The 13,622-nt window shown below is 39.1% G+C and overlaps 1 protein-coding gene across 1 annotated transcript in view; it reads left to right on the top strand.

The window, feature by feature from the left end:
* The window catches only part of cdh11 (cadherin 11, type 2, OB-cadherin (osteoblast)), a 58,343-nt gene extending 45,008 nt beyond the window's left edge, over positions 1-13,335 (top strand). The window contains exons 5-12 of the mRNA XM_081358869.1: positions 364-531; positions 2,075-2,262; positions 4,375-4,628; positions 5,361-5,497; positions 6,028-6,149; positions 6,914-7,031; positions 10,496-10,747; positions 11,880-13,335. Of these exons, the coding sequence (XP_081214995.1) occupies positions 364-531; positions 2,075-2,262; positions 4,375-4,628; positions 5,361-5,497; positions 6,028-6,149; positions 6,914-7,031; positions 10,496-10,747; positions 11,880-12,376 (1,736 nt within the window). The 3' untranslated portion in view covers positions 12,377-13,335. The remainder of the gene's footprint in view (positions 1-363; positions 532-2,074; positions 2,263-4,374; positions 4,629-5,360; positions 5,498-6,027; positions 6,150-6,913; positions 7,032-10,495; positions 10,748-11,879) is intronic.
* Positions 13,336-13,622: the final 287 nt, after the last annotated feature.

The raw sequence follows: 13,622 nt of genomic DNA on the forward strand, positions 1-13,622 counted from the left end.
CATTAATATGAAATCAGTTATTCTATGCAAATGTATGCATTTTGACTGATTAGTTGAATAATTGAATAGTGACAGTAAAATCAAATAACAGAATACAATCATGCATCTGAATTGAACTTTTGCATAACATCAATAATCTATACATTTAACTTCAGGGGTTTTCTAATTACTACCGCAACTAAAAAACTGTTTAGATGGAATACATTTCACAAATGTTGATGAAAAGTCAAGTCAATTAATTAGAGCATAAGCGGTTATGAAAATGAGATGAGATTTTGTGACATCTGTGAACCAAGAGCACAAATTAATGGTCTGGAAGACATGTTACTCAATTTTGATCTATGCCTGTACGTGTGTCTATAGGAATCATTCGAACAGCTCTTCCCAACATGGACAGGGAGGCCAGGCAGGAATACGATGTCGTCATCCAGGCCAAGGACATGGGTGGACACATGGGCGGTCTGTCAGGAACCACTCAGGTTAAAATCACCCTGACTGATGTCAATGACAACCCTCCAAAGTTCGCTCAGGGTGAGAGAATTTATTCTTCCAGCTGTGAATGTTCTCTCCTTCTTTGTCTTTCTTTCTTTCCCTGTCTCTATCTCTCCTCCATCCATCATTTTTTGTCCCCCTCTATCCTTGTCAGGTTTTATTATAGTCACTGTGGCCATGCCTTGCTCTTTGGCTGGCTACACACAACATTACTCTGACCTCTGCTATGCATGCACCAAGGGAGGAGAGTTTGCTTTTAGCCAGTGTACAGCTCTTTCTTTTCCACACTTCAATCCTCAAACCACATATTAACATTGACAAGCCCTGAGGGACCAAGTCAGAATTTGCTAATATGAGCTACAGATGTTAACATGAAAATATCACAACTTAATTATTCAAATGTTCTTTAAACGTTCAGCATGAGCACAGTGACATCAAGTCTCTCAAGTGTGAAAGGCTGGATGAAATATTTACCGTGTTTGCGTACAGATAGTGGGAATGCGCTTGTGTGAGCTTGCGCTCATGCATTGCCAATGTGACATTAAACTGCACACTAAGCACATAGATTTTATCTGTCTTTTTGTTCCAGAAATCGGCCCAATAAATCTCCTTCTAGCTTTCGCTTTTTTGTGTGCTCTGAGCCTCAGGCTCAGTAGCAAAGGGCCTTCAAGCTTTTCCCTGACTTAAGCAGAATGCAGCATGGTCCCAGTGCTCCAGCTCCTACATAAGCCCTGTTTTTGGTGCTGGTAGAAACCGTTATTCATGGACCAAAATAAACTTTACATTGCAAGGTTATTGCCCACAGTGAGTAGCTTAGGCCAGCATATACTTAAATCTACCTCACCGATAGTTTGGAGCCAACTGCAAAATGGAACATTTCAGGAGCAAGATAGATTTTTAATGTAGACAGCAGTTTGGCTCAGTGCGCAGGTGAGAATCTGAGCTTCAGATATGTAATGTGGTTCTGGTAGCCCCGAAAATAAAACTTGAGCAGTCGGCTGCCTCTTTTTAGGCTCGATATTGATTGCCAGAGTTGTTTGCCCTATCCGAAACAGACTTTGACACATGGCTCACTACAGACTTAGCTCCTGAAAAACGTGTAGATGAAAATGCTCCCTTTCTTTTTTTGTCTGTCAAGGGTCTGATTGAAAAAACAGACCTTCTTGCACGCCCTGGCCTGTCTTCACGAGGACTTCCTCCCCATGTGGGAGTTATTTTTGTAAATGCAGCTGAAGCCTTTGGCTCTCAGCAAACAGGGAGTGGAGCCATATGGTCTTTCTGCGAGCTCCAGCCTCAGGCAGGTGTCTGTTATAGTCTTCATACACCCACCCACATACACGTACAGGCTCACTCGAGCACACAAATATAAATTTCACACATGCACTTGTGTTCTCACCAGCTAAGAGCTCACAGGTGCCAGGCAGCTAGCTGAAGGTAGCACCTGTATCATGCAGCGAACTGACTCTCCATTCCCGGGTGGGAAGTGTGATCAGGATTTTTCTTGCCTGGGATATTACAAACCATATTACCTTCCACCTCTTCTTTCCTGAGAGCTCCCGGGACTCACTTTCCTACTTTACAGGGGTTTACACCATGGCGGTCTCAGAGGACAAGGTTCCTGGGGAGGAGGTGGGCCGACTGAAGGCCAGAGATCTTGACCTAGGGGAGAACGGACTGGTGGATTATCGCATCTTGGAGGGAGACGGCATGAACCTCTTCGAGATCACCAAGGACTCTGAGACCCAGGAGGCAGTCGTCAAACTAAAAAAGGTGAAGTGTGTAAGGGAGGAAAAGCGAGTGCCAAAGAAGTTTGTTTGAATGCGACCTCTAGTTATGTAAGTGAGCTTGTGAATGGAAGCAAGTGTGCACCTGAGAAAGGGAGGGGTGTTACTGTGAATTTCTGGCCATCCCTTAGTCTGTTCTCTTCTTGAGGAATCGTTTGCATTTAGCTTATTTGCTTATTCATTTGTGTTCCTATTTGCATGGACGCTCAAATAAGCAAGGCTGTGTGTTCAGGTGTAGGACTACTGGGAAGCTAGAGTGATTTTTCACCATTTTCACTCTGTAATTGCAATGACATTGCCCATCCCTTCCCTATTATATCTGAGATGAGCATTGACTTTCATGGCTGCTTCTCTCTGTCCATGTGAGGGGAACTCATCTGGGCCGGGCTGCCTGGGTTATTTCTCCCCTGCTGTGAGGCCCTGGATTATGCAGACAATTACACAGCCACTCGGGTTAGGCTGCCGCCCGTCCGTACCCCCACCTCCTGTGGACGAGGCAAATTCCCACATCGCCTTGAGGAGCCTGCTCACCACCAACCAGCTTTAGCCTGAGAACCAAAGAGACCGAGTCTGCAGCCGTACCACTGCCACCTGCTGGTGATCTTTTACCATTCACCCCACAGCTTGAGATCTGTAATGATCATCCACAAAATGATCGTCAGATAGGGAAGCATATTGATGAAGAATTATTGCTGTTTGAGCTGTGTCATCTGGTGAAACATCAGCATACTATGGATCTTGTTTGTGTAAAGGAGGTTTGTATGGTGAACAATTGGGGCATTGTGTCAGCCTCGCTTGTTTTATTTATTTTTTTAAGCGTCATTGCCACAGCAGTGCATTTTCACATGGCAGATAAGGGTATAAGGAGGGGATGAATCAGGAGTAAGGGTGAGAGAACAGACACTACAGCATGCCAACAACAATCAGCTTGATGCAATGCTGCTTCACTCAATAACACAATGCCTCGCTGATACACCTCTTGGGAAATCATCACCTTTTGCTCTTCAAAGCATGTTGAAAATTAAAGTCGAAATTACTGACGGAATTGCCAGGGTTTTAATCAAGTATTCTGTTTCAACTGCGGGCAGGCAACGCAGGCTGAATATTAAGCAGAGACGTAGCATTATTGTGAATATTATCTGCTTCTGATTAGGTTCAGTCGGGAGTTATTAGGTGCCAAATAAAGGATTATAGTTGGGGGAAAGAGAGAGAAGAGGGACCACTGTTGTCAGGATAAACAGAGAATAGTTTCCAACCTGTTGGAGGAAAGAACTGGGTCATAGTTGTTTCAGCGTTGGCAGCTCCATTAAAGAGATCCAAAGAAAAGAAAAAGGGAGAGAAGAGAATGAGGAAGCAAGAAAAACAATTTTTAACCAATCAACATACAGCTAGCTCGCATGTGTATGTGTTTGAGTTGATATGTACCCTTTATGTGTAATTCTCACTTGGTAATTTGTGGCCGAGAGGTGTGATGGGTGAGACAGGCTGATCAGAACACAGGCAGACGTGTGAAAACTGGCGATGCAAGAGGACACAGGCAGACCAAATGATTGGCTGCATTTGAGCACAGTTGTTTGTTCAATGTTGTTTTATTTGCTTACACCTAAATGGCATGAGATTTGTGCCAGAGGAGAACTTTGGGAAAAGTGCAATTTGTAACTGAAATATGTTTGCAAGAGCCTTGATATTTGTATTCTTTCTCATATGAGCTTCTTTGTGGAGACAGTCTCCTTCCCAAATGTATAACAACAGTGCCCTCTAGTCTGTGTCTTTTAAAGTTTGCCCCCTTTTTAAATCTGCTTAGATGTATTCCAGTGTTTCTTTATTTTCTAATTAATTTCTGTTGATTTTTTGGTAATCTATTAATGGTTATTTATTTGCTCAAACTTATTTATCTAGTAATTCCCCTTTGGTTCTCTGTGTAGTCCTTTGTTGATACAAAGGTCATTTTCATCTTCAAACATGTACAGTGACTCTTGAATATATATATATATATATATATATATATATATATATATATATATTTTTTATTATTATTATTATTGACAGCCTCTATCAAATTGAATAACCAAATTGTGTCCTGACCTCTTGTTTTCAGCCTGTGGACTTTGAGACAAAGCGATCGTACACACTGAAGGTAGAAGCTTCCAACCCACATATGGACCCCCGTTTCATCGCCTGGGGTCCATACAAAGATACTACCATTGTGAAAATATCAGTGGAAGATGCAGACGAACCCCCGACCTTCATGGCTCCCGGCTACAACTTTGAGGTGGAGGAGAACGCCCCAGCAGGCACTCCGGTCGGCCGTGTGCATGCCAAAGATACCGACATCATGAACAACCCCATCAGGTAGCACCTTCTTCCTGTAAAAACAAAGCAAAAATGCTTTGCCTGTTTTTTGCCAGTACAGAAGTATGATCAGTGCTTTGTGTTTGATGACAGTCAGTAAGGTTTTGTATTGTTCTGGGAATCTTGATTTATTAGACCAAATTCAAAGAGAGACAGAAAAAAAAAAAAAAAAAAAAAAACATATGTGACCCTGGACCTTTCCATTGATGTATGGTTTGTTAGGATAGGACAATATTTGGCAGAGATACACCTATTTGAAAATCTTGAATCTGAGGGTGCAAAAAAATCTAAGCATAGAGAAAATCACCTTTAAAGTTGGCCATTTATGTTCGCGATTGTGCTGCATTCACTCACAAAAATAAATGTTTTATATATTTAAAATTTACAAAATTGACAAAATATCTTCATGGAACATGATCTTTACTTAATATCCTAAAGATTTTTGGCATAAAAGAAAAATCGATAATTTTGACCCATACAATGCATTGTTGGCTATTGCCACAAATAAACCCGTGCGACGTGTGACTGGTCACATATTATATGCAATATATATATATATATATATATATATATATATATATATATATATATATATATATATATATATATATATATATATATATATTTTTTTTTTTTTTTTTTTTTTTTTTTTTTTTTTGAGAGAGAATGAGAGAGAGTGAGAGACCCTCCAAAAGAAAGTTTTCACATTTTATTTTTTCTCTTTCATCCCAGATATATGATCCCACGCTACACAGACTTGGAAGAGTTTTTCACCATTAATCCAGAGGACGGCATTATTAAGACCACAAGGCCCTTAGATCGGGAAGCACAGGCTTGGCACAATATCTCTGTCAGTGCTACAGAGATTGGTAGGTCACTCATCTCCTTTCCGGGCTTTTAAATAACAGAGTAGCTGTGCATGTTTCTCATTTTTTCCCTAACCAAGCACTCCAGCTCTCCCTCCACCCTGCTCTTATGTGGTTGTAGTGTCGCCAGGCCTCCTGCATGATTTCTGAAGAGACAGCCACAGATTACCTCTTCAAACTTCAAATGATACCCTCAGTTCAGTGAACAGAGTGTAATTGGCCATAAATGTTATATATTTATTTTTGTGTGTATGTGATTTCCTTGAGGTGCAGTTAGTGTTTGTCTGGTTGAATTCAAGGTTTCTGACTGATACATTTTCCTTTTCATTCCACTGTATTTGATGATTTCAACCATCAAAAATGTATAATGTATAAAAATGCATAATATCAAGGCATTCACTAAACCTGATAATTTCAGATAGGAGCTGTGAGTGAAGCACACTTCTGTCTTTTTTAGTCTTGTCACTCATGTCTTATTATAGATATATCTCAAATAACTTGTCTTTTTTGTTTGATTTCTGTTGTTGTTCCAGGTGGCCATCACCAAGATGCAAAAGTACGAGTCAATATCAAAGTCAAAGATATGAATGACAATGCTCCTGAATTTGCCACTCAAAACGAAGTGCTTGTCTGTGAGAATGTCAGCCCTGGAAAGGTGAGTAAACTAACTGTTTATACTTGAGAACCAATTAAATATTTGTAGGGCTAATTAAATAAACAACTAATTAAATCATCAGTAACACTTAACAGTAAGGTTCATTAAGTGAGGAATAATTGACAATGGGCAATCTTAAATCCAGCTCCACCAAGCTGAGAAACCAGCTTGGGTGGTCTTACCAGCTACCATGTTTACCAGCTACCATGAGCTGGTCATGCTGGTTTTTCCAGTAGGGGAGAACAAGAGTATGTGCTTTCTGTACGTAATAAAACATAATTTTGTGACAAAAACATTGAAATAATTGGTCATTTTTGTCCTATTGTTTGCTATATTTATTTATTTAAAATCTTTTAAACAATAGTGTATAATCTTATTGTAAAGTGTTACCAGATAATATTTTAGACTAGTGGTGAAGTTTTAGCCTAAATGCTATTGCTTAATGTCATTTATTTGAATGTACCGTATTAATATGTACCTGTTCAATTTAAAACTGTCTTTAAATAGGTACAGAAAACTGTTAATGAATTAGCTAATATCTAAAAGAGGTCACAACTTCCATCAAAACTTTTAAATGAACACAAAAAAAAAGATTAAATTGATGCCGAAATTTAATCAATGCCGTGTTCACTTTCCCTTTGTCGGGCAGCTGAAAGTTTGAGTGACTGACAAAAAAAAAAAAAGAGGCATACATTTATTTAAAGTCATGCCCTGGTGATTTTAACCAATTTAACATGACCTGATATGAACTCTCTGCTCCACAGCTCATTGAGACAGTTAGTGCTACGGATAAGGACGAAATGGCCCACCGCCAGCACTTCCACTTCAGCCTGGCCCCTGAGGTCGCTAATAACCACAGTTTCTCCCTCAAGGACAACAGAGGTGAGTGACACACAAAACACCCCATAATAGAATAATTTCCACTGAAGAACTGCTTCTTTCAAGCCAAGTACAATGCCTCAGGAAATACGCCAATTGAAACACAAAATATTTTAGTCTCTTTCCAAACCAAATGAGTTTATCCATGCGTAGGAGTGAGTGTGTGCAGTGTCGCCCAACCAACCTCATGTTGATAATTAGGTCATGATGAGGTGGGCAAATTCAAGTCAACTTCCTCTCTTATTAATTATGAAGGCGTCACTCTCATTTGAGCTTCTCCATCTGTGGATTGGAAACGTGGGTGAGGCCCAGCTGGTAGGCAGCCGCATTTATATCTACTTCTCAAGCATCCTGCTTGTTGCACCAAAAAAATAAAAATAAAAAAACATCATCACCTTACTTCTAATAGTCTTTGCCCAAACAGGTAGATGCAATCTGAAGACCACATATAAGAGCCCTACCTACTGTAATGTGTGAGACTCAATTGCTGGGAAATGAGAAGTCTGAAGTTTAAGCTCACTGAAGAGCCTCCCTGAGGAGCGCCATCGTGACTGGGTGGTGCTCAGTTTGAGGGGAATTTGCTGCTTTCATGAACTCATTATATTGTGGCTCTAGGTAGATTACAAGCTGAATTATGTATGTTTCAAAGAAACTGCAAATCGTGTTTACTTTGCTTACAAGGAGCTTTGGTGTTATTTCAGAACGCTCGGTTCGACTGCTATGATATGATAATGAATTGTAGTCCATATGCTAACAAACTAAACTGTTTCCCACCTCTAGACCTGTTGAGTTTGTAGTCGTAAAACCTGGTAAAGAATTTGCATTTTCGAGCCATGGGTTCAGAAATTTCCAATCGTTTTTCAGAATTACTTCAGATTTTCCTGTTTTTCTTTTACATAAATTAAACTTCTGGAAGCTGCTTTTCATCGCTAAATAAGGACTACACTATCTGTGACTTTATGTGCTGAATGAATCAGACAACTGTAGCTCCATTTAATTTTTTTAACCAAGTTTAACCACAGACTTTATTTTACTCTAAAATCAATCAATTTCTATCCTAAACACCCCAAGAGACCCCATGGCGAAATAGCCTTGCAGGTTGACCTACAAATTGACGTCATGATTGAACCTCTCTGTTCCACTGGCTAATTTCTGATTGTGCTATATTTCTCTTTGTCCACCAGTAGATTGAAATATCATGAAATACAATAAAGCTGTCAGTAGCTGATGCTGGTATCTTCACATAATTGTAAGGCAAGGCAAGTTTATTTATATAGCACATTTTATACACTTTAAAGCAATTCAAAGTGCAAAATTCAAAATGGAAAATTCAAACAGTTATTCAAAAGCTTTACATAGAAAGGAATTATAATAATCGCAATTCATAGAGCTTTGCATAGAAAATAGACACAAAATAAAAGCAGGGGAAATTAAAACAGTTATAAAAGGAATTAAAAGAGATAAATGATACAGTTATAAAATGAATTCGAGTACAATGAATTTAAATAGTAAATAAACTTCTCATCTGGCAAAACACCGGTGCATCTTATTTTGACTCTGAGATTTCCCCATGACGGTCAGTATTCTTCTATGGATTTTCATATTGCGTGGATTATCTGAGCCCACCAGATTAGTGATCTGTACCAATCCAGACCAGTAATCTGTACTAGTCACCAAAGTGTTCTCTTGACAATCCGTAAATTGTAGTCAATTGTAGCCTGACTGAGTGAAACGTGTTAATTGTATTTAAAGTGAAAATGTTTACAATCAGAGATCTGTTTAGGCTTTTTTCTTCTTAAATTAATAGAGTGAACCCATGTGAACAGAGAAGATGAGGGAGTGAAAGAGAAATGACTGTCTTTCCCATTTGGTCTGCTTTAATGAGAAAGGAGATGAGCACTTTTTAGCAGGCCATTTCAAAAGCCAACAATATTAGGGAGACAGATTAGGCTACTCAGAATGACTGGCTTTATCAGGATCCAGAGCCTTTCAAATGGATACAGTTTTCAACAGCTTTGCCCACCCATTTATCTGAAGCTCCATTATGCTCCATTCTCTGCACAGAGGCTCTGACATGGCTCCTCTTATCAGACGGACGTAATGAAGGCCTGCTGATTATGTGCATGAACTATAAATATGAAGAGTATGGAATATTATCTGTTTAGTTGTAATAAAATAAAAAAAGAAATTAAAAAAGGTTATAAATGTGTTCCTTTTACAGGCCGCAAGGTTGTGAAAGTGCCAAATGTGCATTTTAATGTAGGAATTACATCCAGCAATAGCATCTTTTTAGTAAATTCTATTGTGGTGACCCATATTGTTTTTAGGTCCGTATGAACTTCATCTGCTGGTATATACAGTACATAGTATATTGCGGTATTATAATAATGGAAAGAAAAAAAAGATGCCCTGTTCATTTTATACTGTTAATCTAAAAAGATACAAAATAATAATAATAATTGCCCCCGGTTTCACAGACGAGGCTTAAGCCAGTCCCAGACTAAAATGCATGTTTGAGCTGTTTTAACTGAAAGTAAATTGCTCTGATATATCTTAAAATATGTCAGTGCCATTGTTTTGTCTTAAGATGCACATCAGTAATGTTTTTATCTAAGGCATGTTTATAATATCTACTTAAATGTACTAATTGAACTAAGGCCTAATCCTGGCTTAATCTAAGCATTGTCCGGCCATAAAGAGTATATAGGCGTTTATGATGTCAGGCTCAATATTTTTGCCATACATCAAGTGTATGTGGCCAGTGAATCATACGCATGCATGATTCCTTGAGATTTCTAAGTGTATTGCATTCTCCAATAAAGGTGGCCCAAAAACAGAACATCGAAAAGAAGGACCCAGAGGAGCTGTCTCTGGTTCAAATGTAGCAAATTAATACTTCACACAGCCCAGGGTAATCTCACTGACAGAATATGATATAGAATTATAATGGATAGCATTAGATTGATCGAGCCTGTCCGCGACATCGTGCTATATGAGCGTTGTAGCCATATCATTAGCGGCCTTCCCTGACAGAGCCACTGAAGGTTGAAGAAAGTGGTGCCAGAGGGAGTGAAAATGACTAAACCCCAGGCCCCTAAATGAACTCACTCCATCTACGCCTTCAGCGTGACCTTGCACTGAGTCAGGGAAATGCACTGGCACTGATCCATCGCTCCCAGTTGCAAATAAAACCAATACCGCTCCCTCCGCTCTAACTTTGATTACACTTCCAAAAGCTGATAAATGTTCACAATATTAAACATGAATTTAATATTGGAAGATTCACACCTCATTGACTCTCACCGGTGGCTGTGGGTAGTTCTCATGGCACCTAAACTCAAGGGAGGGGAAAACTTTGTAATTCTGTTCAGCACATTAACAACTCTGTTGTGAATTTACTAAAATCGTATAATCTCCTCAGCAGCTGAATTAAACACTCCATCAATGTTCTTCTGTTGCTTCCACAGACAGCACCGCCAGCATCTTTGTGATCCGGAAGGGCTTCAGCCGAATGACCCAGGATGTGTACCACCTTCCTATTGAGATTAATGACAACGGCGTACCCTCGATGAGCAGCACCAATACTCTTATAATCCGTGTGTGCAGCTGCGACAGCAAAGACACCATCCTCTCCTGCAATGTGGAACCTTTCATCCTGTCAGCAGGGCTGAGCACTGGAGCTCTGATTGCCATCTTGGCCTGTATTGTTATTCTACTAGGTGAGCCTAATTATATTTATATACGAATATACAAGCAACCATGTGTAAATAATTGGGGTCTTGCTTGGTTGGTTTAAACATTCTCATAGGGACCTGATGCTTGTCAATATTTGCATTTTACCCCAAAAATGCACTTACACACATACAAAAAAGCATATTTATAGAACAGATGCAGTGCTTCACAGAGTACATAGTTTATTTACTTTGCTTGTCTCTAAAAATCAATCAGAGCTTTGTTTCCTAAAAGCAAAGTGAGCCTAAGTAGGTTGTAAAGATGATCATTTGCAAAATTAATATTTCGAATTGTCAGAGACGAATGCTTTAGAGTAATTGTAGTGCTAAAATACATTGTAAGTAGGCAAACTCATGCAGTTACCTGCTGGACAACCGCAAAATCACACATGCACATTGTAAGCATACTTTTAACCAATACAGATTTTTTTTTAAATAACAATTCATAAAATAAAATAAATGTTAATATATCAAATTGATTTGACTGTGTAAAATGTATAAATAGATTAGATGGTAACACTTTATTTTAAGTTGACGAAGCTACACGTTACTACATGCACTTAGTAAAGTAATTTCAGTAAATGATGCATAATTACAAGTAACTAACCCTAAACCTAACCCAAACTGTAACTCTAGAATACATGTACAGTAGTTAATTAATATTACTCAGTACTTATTTGAGTAAGTACATTGTTACTGTCACCTTACAATAAAGTGTAACCGATTATATTACTGTAGCTTTTATGTTTCCATATACACACACAATCGTGTTGAGTGTATTTTGGGAAATGCACGTAAAGTTACTAAATTTGCACATAGAAAACACTCTCAAGAAGGATTCAAAATGTATTCTAATGTGTAAAGCCTGTCAATCCATATTGAAGAACTATAAAATTACCCTTCATCATTTCCCAAAATATATTAGCTGCCTCAAGTTATGTGGACTTACCAAAGAAATATTAAAACATTGCATGTAATGAGAACACTTTATCTTTGTAATGAAACATTTCCAGCAACTACATTTAAGAAAACAGTTTCTGATGTGATTACGTATTTACAGAAGCATCAATAGTGAGAGATGCTGTTAGCATTGGCTTGACATTTGTCTGTATGTCTGCAGCAATCGTGGTGCTGTTTGTGGCCCTGCGGCGCCAGAAGAAGGAGCCTTTGATCGTATTTGAGGAGGAAGACATTCGGGAGAACATCATCACCTATGATGATGAGGGAGGTGGAGAGGAGGACACAGAAGCGTTTGACATCGCCACCCTACAGAACCCAGATGGTGCCAACGGTTTCCTTCCCCGTAAGGACATCAAGCCCGAGCTGCAGTATCCTATGCGCCCCGGCCTGAGGCCCATCGGCAACAGCGTGGATGTGGATGATTTCATCAAATCTCGGATTTCTGACGCGGACAATGACCCCACAGCGCCCCCGTATGACTCCATTCAGATCTACGGTTATGAAGGTAGAGGCTCTATCGCCGGCTCTCTCAGTTCCTTAGAGTCGGTGACCACAGATTCAGACCTGGACTACGATTACCTCCAAAGCTGGGGGCCGCGCTTCAAGAAACTTGCCGATCTTTACGGCACCAAAGACTCTGCCGATGACAACTCTTAACGTTCGCTCGGATACGTCCTTTTTCATCTCCCTCCACCCGGCCCACCTCCACTAACTGTGTGTTTTGTGAAGTTTACTATAAGTATTCCATGAGTTTGTCACTTTATAGTAAACTTTAGCTTGTTTGTAAGTATACGCACAGTATACTAGATGCTGGGAGCCTCACAATGTGCTATGCGGGAGCCAGAAGGGTGGAAATAAAAATTTTACAAAAACAAACAAATAAAAAAAGATAAAGGAGACACATAGACACATCTGTGGTGGACATGTCTCTGTGGTGTGTATGAAATGAAGAAATATGTGACAATATTGTTTAAGAACTGAAGAACGTTCTGTTACACTTTTGATGTTTGTAGGTTCCTACAGGTTTGAGGTTATGGATGTGGATCACAGAGAGACATGGATTTGTTGATACTGTGAACGAGCTCACAAAGAAATAAAAAACAAAAACAGTTGCCTTAAGTAATCTTGAGCGAACGTCAGCAAATTAAGGGGCCGTTTACACGACACCATTTTGAACTAAAAACGCAAAACTTTTTTTTTTGTGCGTTTGCCTGTTTATTTACACGACAACTGCGTTTTGGGGGTCTGAAAACGCAAACTTTTTAAAACAGGCTTCAGAGTGCAAGTTTTTGAAAATGATACCGTTATGCGAATTTGTGAAAACAGTGACGTCCTGCGCATGCGTATTACGTGTTCAGTCTATAGGCGCATAGTTTTTCTTTACAAAGTGACCTCGCCACCTACTGGCCTGGCATACATAGTACAGCATTTTTAATTGTTTTCGCGAATCAGTGTGAACAGGGATCATTTTGACAACGTTGTCGTCAGTACACAAAAAAACGCAAAGGAAAAGCTTTTCCGGTTTTTAGTACATTGATGTCGTGTAAACGTGCTCTTAGACTTCTGTAGCTTCTGTAGCGCCTCCATATTGTCTTTGGAGACATTGTCCAGACAGGTCCTCTTATATATATATATATATATATATATATATATATATATATATATATATATATATATATATATATATATATATATATATGGAAGCAGATGGATTCAGCAAAAATAGACTGTGTTTTTCTGTCAACTAGAACTAAAAAAAAAAAACCTTCAGCCCAGTTCCATCTACAAACAATCACAAAGAAAGACCTGTGAGCTCAAAAATCGCCTTAACTAATGGACACTCTTGCAACTTAGTGCATTTTTTGTAACTTGAAAGCTATATCCTAAAGCAAGCTAAAGTCCT

The sequence above is a fragment of the Scardinius erythrophthalmus genome (assembly GCF_964197995.2).
Source record: "Scardinius erythrophthalmus genome assembly, chromosome: 2".
Classification (NCBI taxonomy): domain Eukaryota; kingdom Metazoa; phylum Chordata; class Actinopteri; order Cypriniformes; family Leuciscidae; genus Scardinius; species Scardinius erythrophthalmus.